The following is a 26,104-nucleotide window of genomic DNA, read 5'->3' as shown; positions in this document are numbered from 1 at the left end:
GCTGCTACAGTGAGACATTAATGTGACGTGTACAGTAGCTCTTAATCATTGCTTCTATCAAGTCATTTATAAAACGAAGGAATTAATGATGTTTAAATGGGAAATTTTTAAATAACACCCTATATTTTTATTAATAAAAAAAATTAATCCTAAATTAAATTTTATTATTATAAGGAGGACTAGGGCAAAAGTTTCTATAATCGTTTTCTTGCCTACGTATTAATTCTCAAGAAGCAAATGGTCTACAGTCTCATTTTCCCATTGTGGCAATTGCTTTATTTGACAGCCTTTTATTAGCTAGTAAATTGGAAAGATCTAAATATCTTATGTTTTGACCAATAGATGTAGCCCATCTAAAGGAATTTCTTATAGATGGGGACGCAGGATATTTGTTTGCCTTCTTTGTGTGATTAAAACAATAGGAGGAAGAGAATACTTGTGAGGTATAAACCAACTCTAGTAGAATTGGTAGATACTTTACTCATAACCAAAGAGATCACGGGTTTAACTCCAACTCCAAATAATATTGTGAAGAAATTATTTGGTGGTCGGTGGTTCAGTGGCTTGGCTTGATTTATTTGATGGCTCGACAGTACGATTAGCTTGAAGGAACAGCTTGACAATGCAACGGCTTGAAGTAAGTTTCGACAGCGTATATTTAGAACAATTATTCTGCGAAGCATATGACTTGAAGTCTAAACTAAATAGCTATAAGCTTGATGGGGCCGAAATGCCTCTGTATCTAAGGAGGGTTGGTTATTTATCCAGTCCAAATCTAACCTTTAGGCTCATGAATGATAAAAAAAAAATTGGTGAGATACGATGGAGATATTGTGGTTTTACTATAATAAGATTTACACGATTGGTTCGTAAGACTTTTAACATTATGGTTTTCCTACAATAAGATTCGCACGATCGGTTCAAAAGTACTATTAGTACAAACATCAACATATCGACTGTGTATATCTGACAAATTTACGTGAAAAGTAATACACAAGAGCTGAAGAATTTTGGATAAGCACGATCAAAATCATCGGATACATCCGATAGATACATTTATATATTTAGGGACGCATTCCCCTCATCTAGCTCATCAATAGTCAATACTGGCGTTTGGTGGAGCACGATCATGAGATCATGAAAACCACTGTTTGATCAGTCATCCTTAAATCCTAGCCGCTCAATTGTAGACAGATATGATCAACTGGTTACTGGTAGCTAGATGGCCTGACGGTACTAATATTCCTCTCTTATGCTTCTCTACCCATGGAATTGCTTGTCCTACTTTGCAGGACAAACAAAAAATATTCGCTTGAGTTGGTAATCAAACTAATCTATGAAATATTCATCTCTAGGGAGTAGAGAGTAGAGAGTGATAATATCATTTTACATCTATAAATAATATAGCTCAGGTCATCTATATAACAACTGTTTAATTAAGATAATAAAAGCAAAATATAGGGCATTTGTAATAAAATGCCGTTTTTGTATATATATATATATATAATATAACTGAGTAAACTTGGTAATCCAGCCGAGCCGTTACAACGCACACAGTAGTCGAGCCCAAGCAGTCCCGCGTGATGTTCATCTAGTTGTGGCAACTGGGCCCCACACCTTGGGTGCTCCTTCTTTATTGTTTTTTCCAAGTTCACCCGCGGTAACTTTTAACCACCCTTAAACCCCGACTATAAATTAATCCCCTCCTTGTCCCCCTCCTCCTGGCGCCCTCCCCTTTCAACTTTCCCGAGAGCGCAGGAGCGACCAAACCAAGGAGATCTCTCGCGAGGCGATGGCGGTGCTCCGACCGGCTCCGGTCACCGGCGGCGGGATAAGGCCGGTGAGGCAGCAGCAGGTGTGGCCGGTGGACGACGAGGCCGACCAGGTCTCCCAGCGGCTGGTGGAGGCGGCGGCCAGGGGCGATCGGGCGGCAGCGGATGAGTGCCTTGGGGATCGCGCGGTGGACGTCAACTACGCCGGGGCTGTGTGGCTCAAGGCGCGCCGAGCTGACGTGGGGCTCCGGGAGGAGGCCGGCGACGAGGTCCGTGTCGCGTACGAGGAGATCCGTACCGACGTCACTCCTCTCTTCCTCGCCGCCCATGGCGGCGATCTCGCTCTCATCCGATCTCTCCTGGTAGGCTTCTCACTCTTGAATCCTCCCCTGCTTCGCGATTTGTTCGAGAAATCTCTGTTTCTGTTCTAATAATGACAGCCTTCTTTTGCTTCGGATCGGAGATTTGGAGGTTTTCAAACTTTTTTTTTTGCTACTTTTACTTTGCGTTCGCTACATTATCCGGATGATCATATGATTTACCTCTTTTATTCCTTCACTTTTCTTACTATTTAGCAGCTTTATTTTGACCGTGCTGCTTAATTTCTAGTCCTCGTTTACCTCGCGATTTGTTCAAGAAGTCTCCATTTCCGATCCAAACGGCGGGTTTCTTTTTCGATCCTGGTTTCGAGATTTTTGAGGATTTCGAATTCTCTTGCGCCAATTTATTTTCCCTCTTTGTTTTGTTTGATTTCTTGCTATTTTAGTAGCTTTTTCCATAAATCTAATTCAACATATGCTATTCTCCCTCCTCCAAACTTCAAATTATCCAGTGCATGTTTTGTTTACCCATTTTATCTTATTCTTTCCGAACTAGTTGGGCCCATTGTTCGTTCCTTTAAGTTAGGGGTTAAGACAATGGATAAATCCTAGATAACGTGACCAATTTCCATACGTCTCTTAGGATCTCTCTTCCCCTTATGGAACTCCTAATCCTTCTCACTTTCCCTTCCATGTTTAGCCCTAATTCTTCACTAATTAACTAAAAAAATTAATGGACGACAGAGGTTTGGGTTGACTTATTAAGATCTTATGCAAATCAGACTTGGAATTTATAGTTGAGAGGATTTCCGAGGACTTGAACGACAGTGGAAACTATATAATATCGATGTATCTCCCGGGAAATTATATAATATCACGTGAGTCGCCCAGGTGAGGCATTAACATTAAATGGTGTCGTATAGATCTCATGGTACCTTGGCGATATTATTGGCTTGTATTATGTATATTGGGAAAACTTTATTTAAGATTATCGTGGCCTTTATCCGGGGAATTGGATACCATTTGGTGGGCCGGAGGAACGATTTCTGGGCCTCCACACTCGGATTAGTCGTGGCCCTCGGTGATAGAGATGTTACCGATTCACGCCATTTTATCCCGGTCTAGTGATCTCACGATATCTTCTTCGTCATTAAATGCAGTCGCAGAGGGTTGTTGTAATGAAGTATCCTTCACTTGGTACTTCCAGGGTAGGACGGATCTTTTCGGGCTCTAAATTGCATAGAATTGGTAAGTAGGATAAAGCTGGGGATTACAAAGAAGTACCAGATAGCTTCCCAAAGGGAGCACTGGTTGTTTGGGTAGTTGGTGGCGTGCGAACGTCTCGTGTCAGGTTTGCTCACTAGGGAGCAGATCGTCTGTAGCCACGGGTGCAGGGATTTCCTAAGTGTGGAGTACTTGGTAGCACTTCATCATTGGCTGCTAGAATCATCCCATCCCACGGTTAAAAGGTAAAAAGACATTTTAGGGTTTTAAGCATATTGCCACCTAAGCCCTAGCACTGAGGTTATTACTAGTGTTTTCAATTCTTTTGACTAAATTGTCCCTTCAGGTCGCTTCCCTTTCTCTTTGGGGAAGTCAAAACATATTAGAAATATTAACCGATATGCGAAGGTGTTTTTCTGCAAATTTAATAGGAAAAGGAGTCAATTTGCAAAGTGATCAGTGTTAGATATATAATAGGGTTAATTATGTTCCTGAACTATATCCGATTTTACGGAGACCAGTTAAACTTTTAGGTTACAATATCATCCATAAAACTCTCTAAAAGTTTCAAAGTTACCATTCCGTTAATGTACCGTTAGAAATATTAGGCAATTCTGATTATGTGACAGTTATATCAGACGTAATTACTTTTAAATAACCTAAATACCCTCGTAATATTTACACAACCCATTAATTAAATTATGATAAAAAAATATTTTAATAAAAAATTAATTTTCCTTCTTAGTATATTCAATCGTCTTCCTCGCTCTTCACCATCACCACCCTATTCTCTCCCTCCCTCCTTCCCCAAGATGACGCGTCGCCTAAGAAAGGGAGGCCACGACAAGCTCGCTACCGCGCCGCATGAGACGAGGAGGCTGTGGTGATCTCGCTGCCACTCCGCATGGAAAGGGGAGGCCGTGACGAGCTTGCTACCGTCACCCTCTTGCTCACACGCTGCTGCTATCATCGCCCTCTCATTCGTCACTGTAATTACCCGTTTTACTTTGCCTCAAAGTTTAGGGATGGCATTGTAACCTAAAAAAGTTTAGAGGGTCTTTGTAAAAATAAGGTATAGTTTAGAGGTGTCAACGTAATTAATCCTATATAATATAAAGCTCATTTGACATCTAAAAAGTAAAATTTCGATTCATTTAAGTTAAGTCCAGTTTATTAAACACAAACTATATATTATTATATACAATATAAAATAAATATTATTTAAACTTTTTTAGAAGTTTAGGCATTAATAGGTGAATTAATAGTTAAGTGCCTAAGTGCGCAGTAGAAGTATTAAACTGATAGAAAAATTTAGAAACTCTCTCGTCTAAAATAATGTTATGCCAGCTGTCTACGATTTTGTATTTCTTCGGTCCATCGACGATTCCCTTTGTATTTGGCGTATGGGACCCATTTCGGGGAGCACCGTTGAGAATGGTAGGAAACGGATGTGTCGATCCTGACCGTACGTACGATTTGTCGTACGCCTGCTTCGCTCGCTGTGCTCCCTCATCTCTCCTCTGCGGTGCCAGCTGTTTCGTCCTGTCACTCGTGAGCCACACACCACTCCCTTCTCTGCGGAATCATTACAGTGGGCTGGGCATGTTTTTCTCTTTCAGGGGAAGCGTCGGTGCCTCCCTTGGATTTTTGGCTGCACTTGCCCTCATCGAACGCCGTCCATCTCCGATCCGACGGATGATACTGGGACCATGTAATCAGTCGTGTCTTATACTAGGGTTGCATTCATTTCCTCATCTCACCTGCATGCGTCGTATCTCTGTTTGCTGTGCTCGTATCTTTCGGCACATGCCTTGTTGCTCGATCTCCGAATGGTCTCTTTTCACGTCACCGACCCCTTGCTCTTGCTCTGGTAGTCAGTCGCGTCTAACTAGTGGACGGTAGTGTTTCCTACTAACAAACAGAATGAATCATCGCTTCAGTGAAAATGCTTGAGGTGAAAAATTCCAACATGGGGTACCTTATACAGTAAATCTGCAACCAAATTAATATCTATTATCGTCTGCATGTTTATGGTATTATCCTTGCTCATAGGGAAATTTAGATTTATTTTTTAACCATGGAACATGAGTTAAATCTATTGGCTGACTTGGATTTAGTTGTCAACCTTGAATTCAAATCCTTATTTGATTAGTCATTTGGATTGAGTTATAAGTTTTTGTCGACATTTATCCTCATTTGTTAATATGAGTTGAAATATTGAAAGTGATATAATAATATCACATACACTGTTTATATGCTTTTCTTTTTAATCTTTTTCTCTTTTCCTTTATATATACATACATATATGGTAAATATTTTTAGTAATTTCACATCTATGTACAATATTATATTTTGTATCCGAGGCATCCGTGTCTACATAACTAAGAAAATTAATATAAATACGATTTTGTCACACTCGTGCAACCGGGATCTCAGCCCCTAAGCATAATCTGTTAAGCATAATTTGATTGACCAGTGGATAATTCGGATGGCTGTGATTTGTATGATTCGACTAAACGGATGGTTTTGTAAATGCAGGCGAAAGGCGCGGACGTGAACCAGAATGTGTTCTTCGGGTACGCGACGACGGCGGCGGTGAGAGAGGGAAGGGCGGAGGTGGTGGAGCTGCTGGTGAAGGCCGGGGCGTCGCAGCCGGCGTGCGAGGAAGCCGTGGTGGAGGCCGCGATCCACGGCCGAGCACGTTTGGCCCACCTCCTTATGGGTTCCGATCTTGTCAGGCCCCACGTCGCCGTCCACGCCCTCGTCACCGCCTCCGCGCGTGGATTCGTCGACGTCGTCGATGCACTCATCAAGGTACTTTGTTGTTAATTGATTAATTCACTTACCCTCCGGTAATCATATTAGGGGTTCTTTTGGGATTTCCGTTCTGACAGGGACGGGAACAAGCCTACGGGCTTTTCCCGTTATCACACAAGGTTATGGCTACCCGCTTCGGCGGATCTTACCCAATTTTTTATTTATTTATTTATGTTTTTCAACTTATATTAACTGTAAGGAGGAGCATTCAGATAATATCTTTGAATGCTAACCAAACTGTTAAAATTAGTTTTTTTAACTCTCGAATCCGTATAATTTTTGTATACAGTGCGGGGCTGATACCAATGCCACAGACCGCATGCTGCTTCGCTCGTTGAAACCATCGCTCCACACGAATGTGGATTGTACTGCTCTCGTCGTTGCCATCGTTTGCCGCCAGGTTGCCGTCGTCCGAAGGCTATTGCAGGTATCACGCTTGATCGATTCTACTCCCATGTTTCCCTTTGTGCTGGCTTATTGCTTATTGATACCAAAACTTCATCCTATCTCAATCAGGCTGGTGTAAGAATCGACACTAAGGTGAGATTAGGTGCATGGTCATGGGACATGGCCACCGGTGAAGAGTTCCGTGTCGGTGCCGGCCTTGCGGAACCCTATGACATGGCGTGGTGCGCGGTAGAATACTTCGAGTCCACCGGCACCATTCTCCGACTGCTCCTCCACCACCACCACCACTCTCTAAACACTCTCCACCTCGGCAGGACACTCCTCCATCATGCAATCCTCTGTAGCAATGCCGGCGCCGTCCAAACCCTCTTGTCTTCCGGAGCTAACTGCGAGTTTCCTGTTAAAACCAGCAAGAAGAACGAGTTCCGGCCGATCCACATGGCTGCACGGCTCGGCCTGGCGGAAATTCTGCAAATGCTTATCGATGCAGGCTGCGATCTGGATTCGAGAACTGATTCCAGCGACACTGGTGCAATGCTCTGTGCGCGTTACAAGCGTGAGGACTGCCTTAAAGTTCTTGCATCTGCCGGTGCCGATCTTGGACTGGTCAACTCTTGCGGTGCCTCCGCGGCCTTGGTTGCCGCCTCGAACCGGTGGAGCACCCCCTTCGAGTGTACGATCATCGACGTAATTCGTTCCGGTAAAATCCCTAAATCGAGCGATCCGGCCGTCTTCTCTCCAGTGATGTTCGCTTCCCGGTGCGGCGACGTGGGAGCCTTGGAAGTAATTCTAATGCAACCGGAAGCTGACATCAATGAGCAAGACGAGAGTGGGTTCTCCCCGGTAATGATCGCTGCCAAGGAGGGCCACGTTGACGCCTTCCGCTACCTCGTTTTTGCCGGCGCTGACGTCAAACTGAAGAACAAACGCGGGGAGACGGCGGTTACACTCTCGGAGCTGAACAAGAACAGGGATCTCTTCGAGCAGGTGATGCTCGAGTTCGCGCTCGAGAAGGGCGGCGCCGGAGGATTCTGCGCTCTGCATTGGGCCGCCCGACGTGGAGACCAGGCCGCCGTGCGCCTCTTGGCGAGCAAAGGCTGCGACGTGAACGTCCCCGACGGAGACGGATACACCCCATTGATGCTAGCCGCGAGAGAAGGCCATGGGCCAATGTGCGAGTTATTAATCTCCTACGGCGCTAAATGCGATACCAAGACGCCGAGAGGCGAAACCGCGCTCTCCCTCGCGAGGGCGAACTCCGGGTCCGGCAACAAAGCCGAGGAAGTGATCATGGACGAGCTCGCAAGGATCTTGGTCCTCAAAGGAGGGCTTGTGATGAAGCACACAAGATGCGGCAAAGGATCGCCGCACGTGAAGTCGCTGAGGATGATCCCTGTGGCTGGGGTGCTGCGGTGGGGTAAGTCGAGCCGCAGGAACATCGTGTGCAAGGAGGCGGAGGCCGGGGCGAGCTCGGCGTTTCAGAGGAACCGGAGGGCGAAGGGGGACGCCTACGAGCCGGGGATGTTCCGGGTGGTGACGCCGAAGGGGAGGGAGGTCCATTTCGTTTGTGACGGAGGGAAGGAGGCGGCCGAGTTGTGGGTCAGGGGGATCAGGCTTGTGACGATGACGGCATTTGGTAGGAGAGGGTGAGTGATGGTTGGTTAGTTAGTGTTAGTTAGTTAGTTAGTTAGTTAGTTAGTGGGAGTTCTTGTTTGTAGAGTGGAGTGTTGTAAAAAGGGTAGTGGGGGAGGGGGAGTAGAGAAGGACTGGTGATGTAAGGTGTAGATGCACTTCTATCTCGAAGTCGGGCTTTCGTTTGTTTTTGAGGATTTTGAATGCTGTATAGTTTGATGTTAGCTAAAAGTTGGCTTGGCTGCCTTGTTATTCTAATTAATGTTGTGGAATTAATTATAAGAATAGAAGTATAATGAAACGGGAGCATCTCGAGTCGACTGCATAAGCCCAACTTTTTAAAAGATAAACGAGAGAGAAGCTTCTACCCGTACTCGAGGGAAGAGTGCATTCATTATATGTAAATAAAGTTATTCCCCAAGAACATTTTAGAACGTAACCACATATCTTCCTCTCTCTCTACGGGTATCAATGTGTATCAGATCAGATGATATGATACTGTCTCACACTATTATGTTCCGGCGGAACATTACACCGCAAATCTGACATACGGTTAACGGTGCATCGGAAGGCCCGTCCTCGCGCCAGCCGCAACTTCTGTCTCCTTTTCACAGAGAGAGAGAGAGAGATGGGGAGCGGAGGAGGAGGAATGATGGATTTGGAGGACGAGACAACGGTGGATCTGATGACGGAGTTGCTCCGCCGCATGAGATGCGCCCCGAAACCCGAGAGGCGCCTCATCCTTATCGGTTCGTTTTCTCTCCTTATTTTCAGTTTCTTCGCCTTTTGTTTTGCCTTCGGGATTCGATATTAGTTCGTCGAGTTCTTCTTATCTTTAAAATTAGAAAGCAAGAATATCCCATTGTATTCTTGTACTGCGTCTGTACTTTATGTTGTTGAGTTACTAGTTCCCAGGATTAGATTAGAGGCAGTAGAATAGATCGATCGACTTGTTGATTTCTATAGATAGTTTCTGGAAACATCGAATTATTGGAACACAAAGGCGATATCAATCATTCTTAAGTATTATTGTCTGATTACTGTCATGAATTACTTTGTTTTACAGGTCCACCAGGATCTGGGAAGGGCACTCAGTCGCCTATTATTAAGGATGAGCATTGTTTATGTCATTTGGCCACTGGTGATATGTTGCGAGCCGCAGTTGCTGCTAAGACTCCTTTGGGAATCAAGGCTAAAGAGGCTATGGATAAGGTACTTTTAAGGAGGTTATCAGAAGAAGAAAAAAAGGAAAAATGGAACAAGAAATGGGAGGGAATAAGAAGATTATGTCTTTACGCCTTTTTCTGTATCTCTTGATTTTTATAGGGAGAACTCGTCTCTGATGATTTGGTGGTTGGTATCATCGATGAAGCCATGAAGAAACCTTCTTGCGAAAAGGGTTTCATTCTTGATGGATTTCCTAGGACAGTTGTGCAAGCACAAAAGGTCAATTATTTTACTCTTTCTATAATCGGTATAATTGACCTGATACTGTTTGCTGAATTCCTTTTCGGTTAATGATCCTTAGTGTGCTTATGTGACTTTGTGTTCAATTCTTGGATGCAGCTTGATGAGATGTTGGCAAACAAGGGCACCAAGATTGACAAGGTGCTGAACTTTGCCATTGATGATGCCATACTGGAAGAGAGGATTACTGGCCGTTGGATTCATCCCTCCAGTGGCAGGTCTTACCATTCAAAATTTGCACCTCCAAAGGTTCCAGGAATTGATGATGTAAGAATAAGATCTCCTAATTCCTTCGATTTATTCATATCTTTGATGCTTTACACAGAGTACTTCAATTACCATATAGCTGGTGTCTGTCTATGTTCCATTAGTTTGCCTTCATTCTTGCAAGAAGTTTTTTTTTTCATTTTTAACTTCTTATGTTTTACTATTGTTCAGTTGAACAGAGATGTCCGGGACATGTTCTACTAGTTCAATTGAGTATGTTCCGAGTTATGAGCATGTAAATGATTAAGAATGTTCTGGGTTATTTTGGGGTCAAATTTTTTTGGCACTTTGTGCTTATATGGGCTTGGCAATTGACAAATTGTATTAAGCCTTCATTTATACATCCCAGAGGTCCATTCCACTTCTGATTAATTAACATATTAAGTACTCCACCCTTAACATTGGTGATGTGATTTCTTTGTCGTGTGGACTTATTATGTGTCCAAATTTTCCCTCATTGATGTAAGGACCATATTAGTCTTATTTCCATGGCATGTGTAGGTTCTATATATCATGATAAATTTTGCATACCATGCAAGGACTTTGACAGTCTTTAGATGATTGTGATAACTTCTGTGAATTGCCCGTCATTTTTTCCCTTTACCCTGTCCCCTTTTCTAAACATCTTCAGTGTTCTTAAGGAGTAAATTTCATATGCATCCTTGATTGATAACCTTTTGGGTAGATTTCGACTCTTCTTACTTATGATGTACATTTGTGTAGCCATATTCCTTCATGTGCTTATATTACTTTTTCCTTTTCTTTTCCTTCTTGTTGAAGCTCACTGGAGAGCCCTTGGTTCAAAGGAAAGATGACACAGTGGAAGTTCTTAAGTCAAGGCTTGAAGCTTTTCACATACAAACTGAACCAGTAAGCTACATCTTTTTTCTTTTCTCTTCTATATTAGCAACTCAATAATAAAGTTTTCAGTAATATAGTCCTCATGGTGCCCTGTTTAGTGATAATTAATTGCAAAGGTCTTCCATTTTTGAAATTGTCGTATTCATGTTGGTTTTGTACGAGAAAGTTTTGGAGCTTTGATTTTGGCATTTCCTGTGGTTTAAACGTTTTTCTTTTTGGTATTGGGCTTTAATATTGTTCTCCACAAAAGTTCTTTAAGATTCATTAAATACAGAAGACCAACCACGATTTCTTTTTTAGATAATTTGTGAGACCGTAAGCTATCTATGGACTAGACAGGAGTTCATCCCTCTTCATTTGACAGCACCTTTTTGCGACATTTTCCAAAGACCTATATGACACAATGTCTTATGGCATATATATTTGACAGCAATGTCTTATGGCATATATATATATATATATGTCGCAAGAAGGTGCTGTCAACAATTCAACCATATATATTTGACAGCACCTTTTTGCGGCATTTTCCAAAGTCCTATATGACACAATTTGTCTTATGAAATCCTTCAAAGGAATCATTATATCCTGTCTGCTACTAATTCCCTTTCTCTGTGCTTTCACTTAAAACAAAAATATGGGAAGATACTTTTTTCATCTACTGCAGGTCATTGATTACTACTCCAAGGAGAGCTTGGTAGTGCAACTTCATGCTGAGAAACGCCCAGAAGAAGTTACTGCTGAGCTTCAGAAGGTTCTTTCGTGAGTGATATCAGTTATAATACTTTTACTGAAATTAGTTGTAATGAAAACCTAGTAGAGTTTACTACTAGGTAATCTGTTAAATTATTTGCCGGGCTTCAATGCTTGTAGCTTCTCCCTTGCCCACTACTCTTTGGATTGGGCTTCGCGAAGCGTAAGAGCTTTTATTGAATCTAACCCCCAAATAATCTTTTTCCTTCTACATAATAAACAACAATTATGTTAGTAAAACACCACATTATTGCGAGCCTTGCTACTTCGGCAGAAGTTGTGCTACTGAGTCCTGTATTGCCTTGTAGTTTTAAAGGTCTTATGGATTGGAAGACTAACAGTTTCTTTTATCAAAAGGCTGATGTTAAATTCTTGCTGTAAGGAGGAGAGGTCGGAGAAAGGGTTTCATTTCTTGTGGCAATAATATGAAAAAGGCTAGAATCCTGCTCAACTATTTCTGGCGTTCAAATCTCATTTCAGAAATTTCTGAAACTTGTTACTGATATTATGAGGCTAGTAATCTGCAAACATTTATCTTGTGGATCGTCTAATTTCACCAAATGAAATGCACAGCATGAATTTTGAAGCCTTGCATGTAAAGCAAAACCTGGCTATATATATATATATCTGACAGCTAAAATAGAGATATAACCCTCGTTCCCTCGTTTTCCTTACAATGTTTAATACATGATGAACATCAATGGCCAAGAGAACCAGTCCCAGGTTGTTTGGCTGTAAATAATCTGATGGATTATTTAAGTAAATAGAAAAGAAACACTGTGCTGTTGTTCCTCCAAAGAATATTTGCAAGAATTATGCGAGTCAAAGCCACATATAAAGAGGGAGAATAATTTCACCATTCCATTTAAATCAGAGCGTAGCTTCTCAGAAACTAATAACAAAGAATTTGCCAATATCTAACCTTCTGATATCAATGGTTAAAAGCCAAAAATAATATCAAAGATGCCCTTAGTGAATTATAATATATCTGCACGTTTTTCCGACAATTATCTCAAATTAGCAGAAAACCATTCTCTCATTTCACTTTCCCAGCATCATTTGGCCAACCTTTAGATGAACAATGGAGAATATCCTGGTCCAAAATTATAGACATTTTTTAAAACATAATAATCATTACAGAATTCAGGATATCTTTCCATAGGTTATACATTGGATACAAACTAGACAGTTTGGGGCTGAGATTCTGCAAAATGATTTGCCCGCAAACAAAGAGGAATAAAGAGAAAATAACTGCTTCCTCTTTTTTCTCATTTATCCAACAAGGGTTTGTGTGGTTGACTTGCCCAAGCCAAGACCAGCTCTCTGTAAATTCCACAGGCAATGCTTTGAGGCACAGAAGCCAGATGATGCTTTCAAATTACCTAATGAAAAGTAAAAGGGGGATAAGAATATATCTACAACAAAAGAATGAAAAAAAAGGTGGGGAAATGACAATTTTTTCCCTTTTGGGCTGTGTTAGATCATCAAAGCATCATCAAGTATATATAACATATGGCAGCGCATCCATAGTTGAATAGAGATTTACAGCAGCAGTTACTACTCAAAATTGACAAACAGAGAATGCTTCAAAAAAGCAAGATATTTTTGCGGAGCATAATTTCCTGCCAATTAAGATGACATACTACTTTCAACCAAAGATCTAGAATGCCACCAGAATGCAAGGTGTTGTGCAGCAAATACCATGCCAGTAAAGTGCCAGCACAAAGAAAAAAAGTCACAAGTACCACCAGGCACATCACATGCCAGTGAAGTCCGGAGGAAGTGAAGGAACTATATACCATGGTGCAGTTGCTAAAATAGGCAGAAGAGGAAACTTCTGTACCAATTAGTCATCGGGAAGCAAATAAAAGTTAAGGCAGCAGAATTTGTGTTTCTGCAGGAAAACATCAAAACATTAGGACATCCAAGAAATCAGCATTATACAATTGGAGAGGAGAAATCCGCCGATCTCTAGACATCCCATTTAAACAATCAGCCAATTTCCCTAAGAGTCCACTCCAAATTAAAACGTTGAACATATTTTGAAGTTCCGACAATCAATTCACGAAAGTCGGGAAGAAACACAAACTCAGATAGTGGCAAATTTAAATAGAAAAAAGCTCATTTCAAGGATGGACATGGTGTACACTAGATCCAAATGATAGAATCCGTGAGAACCACGTATCAACTGACAGATCATAAAAAAAAAGGAAACCTTGAAACAGCCTGCCATGTCATTGGCAATTAAAGGCATGGTTATAAAAATTACCGGCTTAACATAAAGGTATGGATCAATGATAAATGTTCTCAGAGGTAAAGTTCCATAAATGGAGAATTGCAACCTTTTGTAAAAGAAATGATAGATTTGAACAAAGAAATAAAGTTTCACACCTGTAGAAAGATTATATAATAATAGCATGAGCATAAGTAGTGAGTAGCAACAGAAAAAAACATCGCAAATAAAGAAACTTTCACAAATAGACCAATTGTACAGACAGAAAATTTCAAATTATAACCTTCAGAACCTTTAAAAAGTTAGAAGAATCAAGAAGCATCTGCCTAAATATCGCAAATAAAAAAAAATCACAAATAGACCAAATGTACAGACAGAAAATTTCAAATTATAACCTTCAAAACCTCCCAAAAGTTAGAAAAATGAAGAAGCATCTGCCTTTGTTGTTCGTTTTACCTCCTACATAACTACTTAAAGCCAAAGAGGACGAAAAAGTAACTTGCACCCCATTCTATCATCATGTCTGTCATTTAGGTAGCAAAATGAATGTGGACAGGGACCACCCTAGCTCTGAATTGTCAAGACTACCATGGCTGCAACTTCGACAAAAAGTAATACTGTCGCTCATTGACCTCATCTTATTAGAAGAGAACTATGAAAGAAAGAAGCATACATTCCACCTAGGTCTAAGAACTTTGCTATGTGTTCTCAGATATTGATTATAAGTTCTCAGAAAATAATGAATAACAGGCCATCCCCATGTTCCTTACAATGCAGTTATTCCATAAACTATTATGTAGTTTAGTTCTTTCTCCATGTATTCAAAAGACTTTCGTAGAGCCAAGGGAAGGTTTTAATGGCACTTGGCTGGAGCATCCAGGAATAAACAGGGATGAACAAGGAAGTGACAGCAACTTGGAAAGGCAAGAATATCGCAGGTGTTGACATGTAATGAGTATCCGGCTATTGGCTAAAATATTCCCAGTGGCTTATTCCATCTAGAAATTATAACCATTCAGTATAATATGAAATTTGCTCTGAAAAATTCTCAACCATCTTATCTGTATTGGCACACTATTAGCTTAGAATTCTGGTCTTATATTTTTAGTCTTCTATTGAATTTCTTAATTTCGTGGGAGATGCAAACCTATTATTCGGCCAGAGTATAGAAGTACACATGATTCCGGTTGTCTATAAATAGTTCATCGATCTAAAATAATATCATATATTTGTTCCAAAGAGAGGGAAAGCGAAAGATAACAAAGCAAATTTGCCAAAAGCCTAAAATTATGGTTCAAAAGCTCAGGATAGGAACCATACACAGCAGCTCTACCTCTGGACATTGAGCATGCTTTTAGCCTCGCTCTGTTCCTCCAGCAGCATATCACTCGCATACTTGCTCAGCAACTCCATCTTCTTCTTCTCCACCACCATCCTCTCAATCTCCTTCTCGTCCGGCAACGGAACGTGCGCCACAAACTCCCTCTCCTTGTTCTGCTCCCTCTCCTCCCTCTCCCTCTCCAACTTCCTCTCCTCCTCCACCACATCCTCCACTCCCTCAAACAGCACCTCAGCCGTGGCTGCCCCTGCGCTCGCTACCTCCCCACTCTTCACATTCTTCATTGCCTCCTTCCGCACGTTCTCGACTCTATTCCATTCCGCGACGGCCCGCTTCCTCATCTCCTCTTCGGCCGGTCCCTCCAACTTCTCCAGCACACCGTCCTCGTCGTCACGGTACCCGTAGTACCCGGCGTCGATGCGCTTGTAGATCTCGTAGCGAGTGCGGCGCTTGCGGAGCTCGGGGGGCTTCTCGAAGAGCTCGCGGACGCCGGGGAGCTTCTTGGCGGCGCCGAAGTAGCGGTATCCGGGGCCGCGGCCGCTGGGGTTGGGGACGTCGACGATGTTGCCGTCGAGGTCGGTCATCTTCGGCGCGCCCCGGGAGTAGTTGGCGCCGCCGAGTTCGACGATGCGGCGCTCCCAGTGGACGCGCTCGCGGAGGAGCTTGTTGATCTCGTCGTTAAGGTCGCGGAGGCGGTGCTCCCCAAGCCCCTCGTTCTGGATCTCCGCGACCTTGACGCCGATCTCCCGGAGTATCTCCGACCTCCACCGGTCGGCCTCGGCGAGGTCGCGGCACTCCGAGGCGAGGTAGGGGCGGCGCTCCTTGGGCTTGCGCTTCTCCTCCTGCTTCATGGTGATGAAGCGGTTGAGCATGGACTGGGCCTTCTCCTCGTTTCGCGCCATGGCTGCGGATCGACGAAGAAAGCAAACCTAGAGATCGGGATTGAATGGGGGAAGAAGGAGAGAGATGAAGGTTGGTAAAGAAACCCTAGACCTCGAAGAAGAGGGAGATGAAAACCTTAATCTGAGGGCTCTACGTGGATCGGGTCGAGTCCGGATCCGTGATTCTATTTTTTGTTCGATCCAGTTAGGGTGTGAGCACTGAGCAGATCCGTGATCCGTCCAACTTGGTCCGGGTGCCAATTGGATATCCGCCTCTACATTAGCATCCGACACCACACCCTATTATTTCATTGATATAATTTAATCTGACCATCAATTATTTTAATTAAATTTAATCCTAAACCAAAATATCGATTTCTAATCAAATAGGATCAAAATAAACTTCTAAAGCATCAAAGTTGCATGTAAATTTAAATCCCACATGATCAACATACCCAATATTACTATTCTTTAATATTCCATTCCATCCATTGGTTATTTGTTCAATTAAACTTAACTCAGAGTATTGTTAGGTATTTCTAAAGCGTCAAAGTGGGACAAGGTTATTCCCTCCCTAGCAAACATACTCAGTCTGCCGTTCTATTTCCCTTTCTATAGGTGGTATGAAAAAATTTTAACATTTATAATAAAACTAGAAATTAAAGTCCGGCACATGTCCACCGGAGCCCCTAACTCTCCACGACTTAGATTTCTCACCTTCGAACACCTCGATCATAGCAATGAAATTTGCAATTATCCAGTAAAAGCTTAATCGAACGACCAGTTATTTTTTTTAATATTTAAGATCTGAAAGATTAGATATGAATCAGACAAAAAGATAATCCTAATAAGAGGTGATCCCAAGATGCACGCCAATATCCACTCCCCAATAACTATGACCGCGTGCACGAGCTCGGCGCATGCGCATTTCTCACCTTAGAACACCTCAATCAAAACCTCAGCATCCATCTCCACCATAATATGGTTCCATAAGAACAGCTCATACCTCACAATAATAAATAGGGGACTCTTTTGATAGTGAATTTCATTGTAGTTAAAAAGAGTTGGCCCTCTAATTTGCTCTCAAGAAGCACTCTTGTAAGCTTTGGATTGGATCCGATATGGATCTTATGTATAATCGTGCTTATCGATGAACTGTGCCTGTAAACTTTTCCTTAAAAAAAACGATCTATTGCACAATGAATATTGCAACACAACGCTACCTTTTGAACCAGAAGATGCACCGAAATGGGTAAATAGTGCCATGCGAATGATCTCTTGTGTTTGAATTTACTGGCACATGACTTGACAATGTTTTATAATATATGTAGTGAAAATATTTTACTAAATTCAATTAAATTATTATCCTCTAGACATGAATTCCAAGTATAACCAAAGATAGATAATATTATAGTTATAAGATAAAATTATAAATATCTATATATATATTATACCAATAAAAATTTAACCAAACACTAAAAATAATAGGATCGAATCCCTTAATAAATCTTTATTTATCTTTATTTTAACTTTTTTTCTCATATTCTGTAGCTAAATGAAGCTATTTGTAAAGAAGAAACTCTTTAGTTTTGAAAATACTAAAAATGATCAATTACGCTATCACCCCCTAAAATATATTCGGTTTTTATGGAGACTACTTAAACTTTTTTAGGTTACAATATTATCCCTGAACTTTGGGGCAAAAGAAAATAGATAACGACGATGACGGAAAACACGTAATGACTAACTACACTCCTAATAAATTAACAAGGTCATCAATTTAGCTAGTAAAAATAAAATAATTTATAAAGTTCCCTAAATGCCCTTAACTAATTTATATAAGTTTTTAAAATAAATTACCCACTTTCATTCCTCATCTCAAACCCACTCCCATTACTCATCTCCCAACCTTCCCTTGCTCACCGTCGACAACATGATGACGATCACGCCATTAGCGTCGTGCATTAGGATCACAACGACAGGAATGGAGTCGATGGCAATAATGACTCAAGTGGCAAGTTCGCCTTCGTGATCAAGGATAAGATCATTATCGATGAGATCTTCTCCAATGGTCGATGTCGCTGTCGAAGAGTTAAACTCATCGATCACCTCAACCTTGACCTTGTCGGATGTAGGGACGAGTTAGACGAAGTTTCATCAGAGTCGTACTACATGTGGACTTTGGGATCGGTGTTGCCGTCATCGGAGCAATGTCGGAAGAGTGGGTCGATGAGGTTGCTAGTGACAGGTGAGAGTGAGTGCAGCCATGACCACAACCGAGGAGGGCGAGGGTCACAACCTTAACAGTGCCGCCCTGGATCTCGTGCCCCAACGCCACTGCCTAATTTGCAAGCGCATCTCGATTAAGGAGGTGGAGCGCATAATGAAGACGGGGGACCCATAGCCAGGCGAATTCCCTTGATTTGTCGCTAAAGTGTTTAAGCATCGAGAAGGCCAATGGTAAAGTCGAGCTGTGCGGAGAGGGTAGGGCAGGGGGAAGGAGGGAGAGAGGGAGATCTTGTCGCAGTGGAGACCCTCACCGTGTACCTCGCCAGTCGGCAAGCCATGTGCGATAGCATCACCAATAAGGGAGAGAAAAAAAGAAAGGAGGGAACACGGAGGGAAGATGAGAGTATATTTGTCATTATTGTTGGACCAAAATAAAATTATCTTCCCTCCAACAAAGGGCATTTAGGTTATTTTACATCTGAAATGATTGCCACATAAGTCGACTCCCTCAATTTATCTGAGGGTATACTAATAGAAGGATAACATTAAAATTTTTCTAAAATATAACGGTGACATTGTAACCTAAAAAAATTTAGGAGGTCCCTGTGAAAATCATATATACTTTAGAGTGTCAGCGTAATTAATCTTACTAAAAATTGGACTCTTGTGGGTATTTCTTATAAAAAAATTATTTAATATAAAAAATAACCGTATCCAGTTCAAATATCCCACCAAAATGGCTGCAATTTTGTGAGAAAATGATGTTTATCCGTTCCATTTTCCAAACAGGCTTATTATATAGTGAGTGAATTCATACGACTGCCCCCCAAGCACTTTTCCCTTTCCCCTGACCGCTTGGGCCTAGGAGTCAAAACACCACCACACCACCAGCTCCTCTTGCTGTTCCATTCCTCCTCTCCCCTTCTGATCCGATCTCCATTAAAAAAAAAAAAGAAGGAGAAGAAAAGAAAAATGCAAATATCCTATCTTCTCATCTGCCTCATCTCCACCGCCGCCACCCTCTTCCTCGCTATCTCTGCGGGGGAGGAGGACGACGTGCTGTGCCTCCGCGGCGTCAAATCCACCCTCGTCGACCCCTCCGACCGCCTCGACTCCTGGCGCTTCTCCAACTCTTCCATTGTCGGCTTTGTCTGCAGCTTCATTGGCGTCTCCTGCTGGAACTCCCAGGAGAACCGCGTCATCTCCCTCTCCCTCCCTTCTCTCTCCCTCTCCGGCCCCATCCCCTCCTCCCTCCAGTTCTGCCGCGCCGCCACGACTCTCGACCTCGCCTCTAACTCCCTCTCCGGACCCATCCCTCCTTCCCTCTGCGACTGGCTCCCGTACCTTGTCACCCTTGACCTCTCCGCCAACTCCCTCTCCGGCCCGATCCCGCAAGAGCTCGCAAACTGCCGCTTCCTCAATACCCTCCGCCTCGGATCCAACTCCCTTTCCGGATCCGTGCCCCCCTCCCTCGCCCGCCTAGACCGCCTCAAGGTTCTCGATCTCGCCGATAACTCCCTCTCCGGCCCCGTCCCCGCGCTGCTCGGCGAGACCTTCGGGGTGGACTCCTTCGCCGGCAATCCCTCCCTCTGCGGCCGCCCCGTCTCCTCAAGTTGCGGCGGGAGGTCGCTCAATCGTACCAGCTTGATCGTAATCGTCGCCGCCGGAGCCTTCGGCGCCGCCGTGTCGCTTCTCCTCGCCTACTCCGCCTGGCGCTGGTGCTTGGCCGCGCCCGCGAAGATCAAGAAGGGCAAGGGCGGCGGCGGCGGAGGAGGAGAGGACGGGAGGTGGTGGGCGGAGCGGCTGCTGGCGTCGCATTATCGGCTGGTGCCGGTCTCGCTGTTCCAGAAGCCGATCGTGAAAGTGAAGCTCGCCGATCTGATGGCCGCCACGCACGATTTCCACCCGGACCACATTGTCGTCGCGGGGAGCGCGCGGTTGGGGACTTCGTACAAGGCCGTGCTCCGCGACGGCTCGGCGCTCACCGTGAAGCGGCTCCACTCTTGCCCGCTTTCGGAGAAGGCCTTCCGGTCCGAGATGGGCCGCATTGGCCAGCTACGCCACCCCAACCTCGTGCCCCTCTTGGGGTTCTGCGTCGTCGAGGAGGAGCGCTTCCTTGTCTACAAGCACATGCCTAATGGCGCGCTGCCCGCGCTGCTCCGCTCACCGTCGGATCCGCTGGACTGGCCGGCCAGGCTCAGGATCGGTATCGGCGCCGCCCGTGGGCTCGCCTGGCTCCACCACGGGTTCCAGATTCCCTTTGTTCACCAGAATGTGAGCTCTTACGCCGTCCTCTTAGACGAAGACTTTGAGGCCAGGATCACCGACTACGGCCTCGCGAGGGTCGTTAGAGGGACGCCGGCCCCGGGCGACGGAGCTATCACTAGTCCTTTCTTGAATGGCGACTTTGGGGAGTTTGGGTATGTGGCGCCGGAGTACGCAAGTAATCCGATCTCCAGCACCAAGGGCGATGTGTACGCATTTGGAGTAGTAATGTTGGAGCTGGCGACCGGGCAGAAGCCCACTGAGGTCACCGCCGATGCAGCAGGGGAAGGTTTCAAGGGCAGCTTGGTAGATTGGGTTTATCAGCTTGCAGCTGCGTGCCGGATGAGTGATGCCATTGATAAGTCTCTACGCGGGAAGGGCCATGACAATAAGATTGTAGACTTCTTGAAGATTGCTTGTGGGTGTGTCATAGCTCGACCGAAGGAGAGGTTTTCAATGTATCGGGTGTATCAATCTCTGAAGCAAATTAGCGAGGGCTACGAATTTTCCGATCAGTTTGATGAGTTTCCGCTGGCCCACGGGAAGGATGATGCAGATAATTTATAGTTGCTGATGCTGTTGAGCCTTAAAGGTTCATCAACCTGTGAGCCTTGGATACGAAGATCGACCGACCGGCTTGTTTGGTAAGATGACGGTAAGATCATAAGCAGATTGTAGGTACTTCTCTTTTCTATGCAATCATGTAACTTTGATCCATCTGTATTAGTAGTAGTGTTGTATGATCAGTGTTATTGTGCCTCATTTCTCTCTCAATCATGAACTGCAATTCCTAATCGTGCCAGTTTCCTTAATTATGACCTGTTTCTTGAATTATTGTATTACACTATCGTACTTGTTAGTTTGAAAAACTGATCTGTAAACTTAAAATGTTATCATGAGAAGATCAATCTTTTCTAGATTGAAATTGCAACATCATCTTGTTTCCTCTTTGTGGTGTCTAGAGTAACTAACTGTCTAACTATTGCTCTATTAAAACAACTTGCAAGACTTATTTTTCCTATTTATGCATTTAAGCACCATGAGGAATTCTTTTCGATCGTGGATATTACTGTGATAATATGTTATTGTTGACATCCACCGAAAACTATTAGCACAATCATTGTAATCAGCTCCTTTTTTAGATTCATGATACTGACAGCTAGTTTCAGTTTGGATTTGCCTGTTTCGGATGTTATCTACTTCAATACTTGATGTTGCTCATATATCTCTGAATGAATTTAATTTAATTTACTCTTTAGCCATATCTGACTCTATCTGTAGAATATAATACTGTAACTTTGATTGTTATGTCCATACATCCCATAAATTTTTTCATCTAATTTTTTATTATGACTAAAATATTAATTGGGAAAATAACACTTAGGAGGCCATCTCTTTATGGCAAACTTACATAATTCAACTTGTTTGCACTTCATTATCTATATATCTAGAATTTGATAGTGTGGTTAAACTCTCCTTGGGAGTATAACTGCTATTTGGACACCAAATGGTAGCGTCAATGAAACAAGATGCAGAAAAATTCTTCAAAGCTCATTGAACTTCAACTTGAGTCAGAGTAGTCGTGAGTGATTTCTAAGTTGGTAAAAGTAAAACTCAAGTGCTTTTCACGCAGGAGTTAGATTGTGGGCTATTCTTGACTTATATTGAAAGATAGATCTTTTGAGTGAGTAAAGTTTGGAGAAGTGATAGTGTGTTACTACAAGTCCACAAAGCTGGTTTAGGCTGTTAACTGCAGTTCGAAAAGCATCCAATTTTTATCCTGGATCCAAATGGTCCCTTGGATGGTGGGCCAAGTTTGATGTGAGAGTTGTAAATTTTGCTGACAGGTGGTGGGCACTTCACTGTTACCTTGCTGAAACCCATAAGCATTTTGGCCCCTTGTGGTCTGTGAGTGTGACTGAATTGTGTGGTAGAATGAGTAGAAGATCAACTTATTTTTGGCCTCTTCCATGTAGAACATTATACTTATTATGTAGCTTACTTTACTTTAATGTTTTTATTGGGCGAAATCAGCTTAATTATTCTGAGAAATAATCACATTAAAAATTTAAGACCTCCTGATCTATTCCTCATTTTCACATGCATCACCCTCATCACCTTATTCAGAGAAATAATTACATTGTTTTTTAGAGTTAAAAGAGTTAATGAATGTGTCATGGAAACAAAATCTAACGAGTATCCTCCCACTTACACTTTAAGTTTAGTCTCAATAATTTAATAATACCCATAAGTAGAGAAATATATAAAAAAATAGAATAAGGATATTTTTATTTCTTTTAAAAAACGTTATAAAAATGTATTCATTTAAAACACAGCGTGTTTTGAGGGGTGTATATGTAAATGTTATTTTTACAGGGGTATATAAGTAATGAAGATATTTTTGAAGGGTATATGCGAAAAAATTTCTTTTATTTATATTTCAATTCATGGTTTCTTAAACTGGATATGCTTGTTTCCTGCCTGCTTGCGAAGACTTTTTTTCTACTTTATGAAATTGTGTTTCTTATTCGAATTCGGTCAAAATATTAGCTTAGAACTTTATTTAATCATTCAGTTCTAGTTTCTTATCAGTTTTGGATTAAGTGCAGTTTCGTCCAGATGGTACATTTGACGAGATGGATCACATGTCTAATTGGTTTTTTTCTTTAGAAATTTTGTTACCATTTGCACTAAAAGATGGTAAGTTTTCTTTTACAATGATAAGATTGAGCTATTAAAAACTAAGTCTATTTTTTTTTATATTAGATGCATATTTTTATTTTTGTATAATAAAGTACACACAGTTTCAAAGGTTTTGTTGCAGATTGACTGTTTGCAATGAACAATTATCCTTAATCAAACAACAAGTTGTTTCATATTTCTCCAAGCCTTTTGGCTATTCTTTATGTGACTTATTACACCATTTTACAACCATGATATCGTTTATGTGGAAAATTTTATAATCCTAACACCTACTTACTGCACGAATTTATTCTACTGCAACCTTACTGAAGCATTATGCCTTTGGAGAATTATTGAATTGTTTTATTTTTTTCTTTCGATAAAAGGTCAACTGACCTTTTTATTCATCATAAAATAGATTACAATGGAAATCTGGGATGGGATTTATCTACTCCTTACAAACTCGCTTAACAAATCCAAAGGATGCTAAACTATTTGCAATCACATTATTGTACATACTAATGTAGCAGACTTTAAGCGAAGGGTTTTCGAGAAATTACAAAAGCACTCCTTAACTACTGGAGCGATTCACCGGTTCAGGTTAGGTCAAGTCTTCTAACATGCGAACTAATATTTGACGGTCCGAGAATAGCCATACAATTTTGCCAGTTGAGAGATGCTTAGCAGCGTTTAGAAGCTCTAGCAAAGCTAATGCTTCCCGGTGAAGGGCACTGCTACAGCAATAAAAGAAGATGGCTTTGTCTAAGCGGTCGTCAGCAGCAGCAGGGCATACTGGGATAGCAAAGCCAATACCACCAACGTTGGCTTGTAGCATTCGCTGTTGCTATGCACCCATCCAGTTACGTTGTTATTAAAAACAGGGAATCGAGGAATAGAGCCAAAGTAGTGGGTTATAGCTTTCCTCACAAAAATTCGTCCATTTCGTTCCTTTCAAAGAAGCCACCAGCGTAAGCTCAAAAAGTTGGTCAGATGCCAACCGTTGGTGGCCCGAATTGAAATCCAGCCTCCAAGAGGAGATAAGGCAGGGTGAGGATTTCAAATAGTTATTAGGCAGGGCTTGCTTGCTTCAAATAGTATCTTATTAATCTACAAGACTACTATACAAAAGCCTAGCTTGACGCCACAATTGAGGGCCTTGTTTCCTTGTAAACTTTTTAATTGTAATAAGAAAGAGGTAAATTGCCTCAAAGCCTCAACTATCAATGGTGATATCTGGAGTGGTGTGGGGATAGAACCAATCCAACATCCATTTGATTAAATGCAGCAATTGAACAAGCAGCATCAACGCCTTCTGGCCAAAAGGGGGTGGGGGGGGACTGACAAGTGACAAGTGACAATTGCTGAAGTTGGTTCAATGACAATTTGATTGCAAGGATTTTTCTAATGGAAGCTTATTATACCTTTGGAGGAAATGAAAATTTATTCTAACCCAAAAAGAATCGGATGGACTTATTCTTAATTTATCTGATCTTTGTGGCATGGAATTGTAAAATTTACTTTTGTTTTCCTTGACTATTACCAGTGAAGTTTAATTGACTCCCAGCTCCCACTTTTTCCTCCAAAATAAAAGGAAAAGGAATAAATATAATATTAGCCAAATAAAGCAACTGCTTTTCTACACAGGGAATCCAATATGATTCCTGCAATATATTGAAGCGTTTTGTCTTGATGCACTCAAGTTTACATTTTTCTGGGAGATCTCAAGTACATGTCACAGCTAGTTGTTCAAGTCTAATTTAGGAAGTTGGGAGGGGAGGTCATAAGTTATAAGTCCACCTCAAAACAAATTTGTTATGGACAATCTGTTTGGTGATGGTGGCTTAGTCGGACGCCTCAATTTAGCTCAATTTAATAACTCAACGATGTGTATTGCTAGAAGGAGTAGCTCGATGGTATGATAATTAAGAGTAATAGTTCAGCAACACAATAACTTAGAGCTTATATTTAGATGACTGTGATTGTTAGCTAAAAGCTTAGTAAAATCTAAGTGTATTTATATCAAAAGAAGACCATAAATTTTGAGAGTGAATTCATACTGGATTGAATACCTCTCTCCCTCCTTCCCCCCCCCTGCCCTACTCTCTCCGCGCAGCTCGACTTTACCGTTGGCCTTCTCGATGCTTGAACACCTTAGCGACAATCAAGGGAATTCACTCAGCTCAATCGAGATGTGCTCGCAAATTAGGCAGTGGCGTTGGGGCACCAGATTTAGGGTGGCACTGTTGAGGTTGTGGTCCTCGCCTTCCTCGGCTGTGGTCATGGCTGCACTCACTCTCACCTGTCACTATCAACCCCATCGACCCACTCTTCCGACATTGCTCCGGTGATGGCAACATCGATCCCAAGGTCCACACGTAGTATGACTCCGATGAAACTTCATCTAACTCGTCCCTACATCCGACAAGGTCGAGGTTGAGGTGATCGATGAGTTTAACTCTTCCAACAGCGACATCGGCCATTGGAGAAAATCTCATTGGCAGTGATCTTATCCTTGATCACGAAGGCGAACTTGCCACTTGAGTCATTGTTGCCATCAACTCCATTCCCGTCGTTGTAATCCTAATGCACGACGCTAATGGCGTGATCGTCATCATGTTGTCGACGGTGGGCAAGGGAAGGAGGGGAAGGTTGGGAGATGAGTAATGGGAGTAGGTTTGAGATGATGAATGAAAGTGGGTAATTTATTTTAAAAACTTATATAAGTTAGTTTAGGGCATTTAGGGAACTTCATAAATTATTTTATTTTTACTAGCTAAATTGATGACCTTGTTAATTTATTAGGAGTGTAGTTAGTCATTACGCATTTTCCGTCATCATCGTTATCTATTTTCTTTTGCCCCAAAGTTCAGTGATAATATTGTAAACTAAAAAAGTTTAAGGAGTCTCCATAAAAACCGAATATATTTTAGGGGGTGATAGTGTAATTGATCATTTTT

The 26,104-nt window shown here is 42.3% G+C and overlaps 4 protein-coding genes across 5 annotated transcripts; 3 read left to right on the top strand and 1 right to left on the bottom strand.

Moving 5' to 3' along the window:
• The first annotated feature begins 1,723 nt into the window (after positions 1-1,723).
• LOC140797484 (uncharacterized) lies at positions 1,724-8,431 on the top strand. The gene is made up of 4 exons (XM_073150942.1): positions 1,724-2,134; positions 5,855-6,130; positions 6,423-6,560; positions 6,650-8,431. Exons 1-4 carry the CDS (start codon positions 1,793-1,795, stop codon positions 8,189-8,191), a joined length of 2,298 nt encoding a protein of 765 aa, XP_073007043.1. The 5' UTR covers positions 1,724-1,792; the 3' UTR covers positions 8,192-8,431.
• Positions 8,432-8,585: 154 nt separating this feature from the next.
• LOC140797485 (adenylate kinase 4-like) lies at positions 8,586-11,774 on the top strand. The gene is made up of 6 exons (XM_073150943.1): positions 8,586-8,922; positions 9,240-9,385; positions 9,500-9,619; positions 9,740-9,907; positions 10,688-10,777; positions 11,433-11,774. The coding sequence occupies exons 1-6, from the start codon at positions 8,802-8,804 to the stop codon at positions 11,529-11,531; spliced, it is 744 nt and encodes a 247-aa protein (XP_073007044.1). The 5' UTR covers positions 8,586-8,801; the 3' UTR covers positions 11,532-11,774.
• Positions 11,775-12,612: 838 nt separating this feature from the next.
• LOC140797483 (uncharacterized) lies at positions 12,613-16,093 on the bottom strand. Of its 2 annotated transcripts, none has more exons than XM_073150941.1 (2): positions 15,072-16,093; positions 12,613-12,900 (listed from the first exon to the last, which is right to left on the bottom strand). In XM_073150941.1, exon 1 carries the CDS (start codon positions 15,990-15,992, stop codon positions 15,081-15,083), a length of 912 nt encoding a protein of 303 aa, XP_073007042.1. In that variant the 5' UTR covers positions 15,993-16,093; the 3' UTR covers positions 12,613-12,900; positions 15,072-15,080. The 2 variants fall into 2 exon arrangements, with proteins under 2 accessions (XP_073007042.1, XP_073007041.1); XM_073150940.1 differs by having other exon boundaries at positions 15,085-16,093.
• Positions 16,094-19,034: 2,941 nt separating this feature from the next.
• Positions 19,035-21,401, top strand: LOC140798229 (probable inactive receptor kinase At1g27190). Its single transcript, XM_073152004.1, has one exon. The coding sequence runs from the start codon at positions 19,173-19,175 to the stop codon at positions 21,030-21,032; it is 1,860 nt and encodes a 619-aa protein (XP_073008105.1). The 5' UTR covers positions 19,035-19,172; the 3' UTR covers positions 21,033-21,401.
• The last annotated feature ends 4,703 nt before the right edge of the window (positions 21,402-26,104 follow it).

The sequence above is a fragment of the Typha latifolia genome, chromosome 11 (assembly GCF_019914945.1).
Source record: "Typha latifolia isolate L0001 chromosome 11, TyphaL0001v2, whole genome shotgun sequence".
Lineage (NCBI taxonomy): Eukaryota > Viridiplantae > Streptophyta > Magnoliopsida > Poales > Typhaceae > Typha > Typha latifolia.
Note: the sequence above shows the minus strand (reverse complement) of the source record. Positions and strands in the feature narration are given on the sequence as shown.

Excerpts from the sequence above, each read along its gene's own strand:
- LOC140797483 (XM_073150941.1), bottom strand. The coding sequence starts at position 15,992 with ATGGCGCGAAACGAGGAGAAGGCCCAGTCCATGCTCAACCGCTTCATC.
- LOC140797485 (XM_073150943.1), top strand. The coding sequence starts at position 8,802 with ATGGGGAGCGGAGGAGGAGGAATGATGGATTTGGAGGACGAGACAACG. Across the intron at positions 9,386-9,499 it reads CTAAAGAGGCTATGGATAAG|GGAGAACTCGTCTCTGATGA; the intron begins GTACTTTTAAGG and ends TGATTTTTATAG. Across the intron at positions 9,620-9,739 it reads CAGTTGTGCAAGCACAAAAG|CTTGATGAGATGTTGGCAAA; the intron begins GTCAATTATTTT and ends TCTTGGATGCAG.
- LOC140797484 (XM_073150942.1), top strand. The coding sequence starts at position 1,793 with ATGGCGGTGCTCCGACCGGCTCCGGTCACCGGCGGCGGGATAAGGCCG. Across the intron at positions 2,135-5,854 it reads CTCTCATCCGATCTCTCCTG|GCGAAAGGCGCGGACGTGAA; the intron begins GTAGGCTTCTCA and ends TTGTAAATGCAG. Across the intron at positions 6,131-6,422 it reads TCGTCGATGCACTCATCAAG|TGCGGGGCTGATACCAATGC; the intron begins GTACTTTGTTGT and ends TTTTGTATACAG.
- LOC140798229 (XM_073152004.1), top strand. The coding sequence starts at position 19,173 with ATGCAAATATCCTATCTTCTCATCTGCCTCATCTCCACCGCCGCCACC.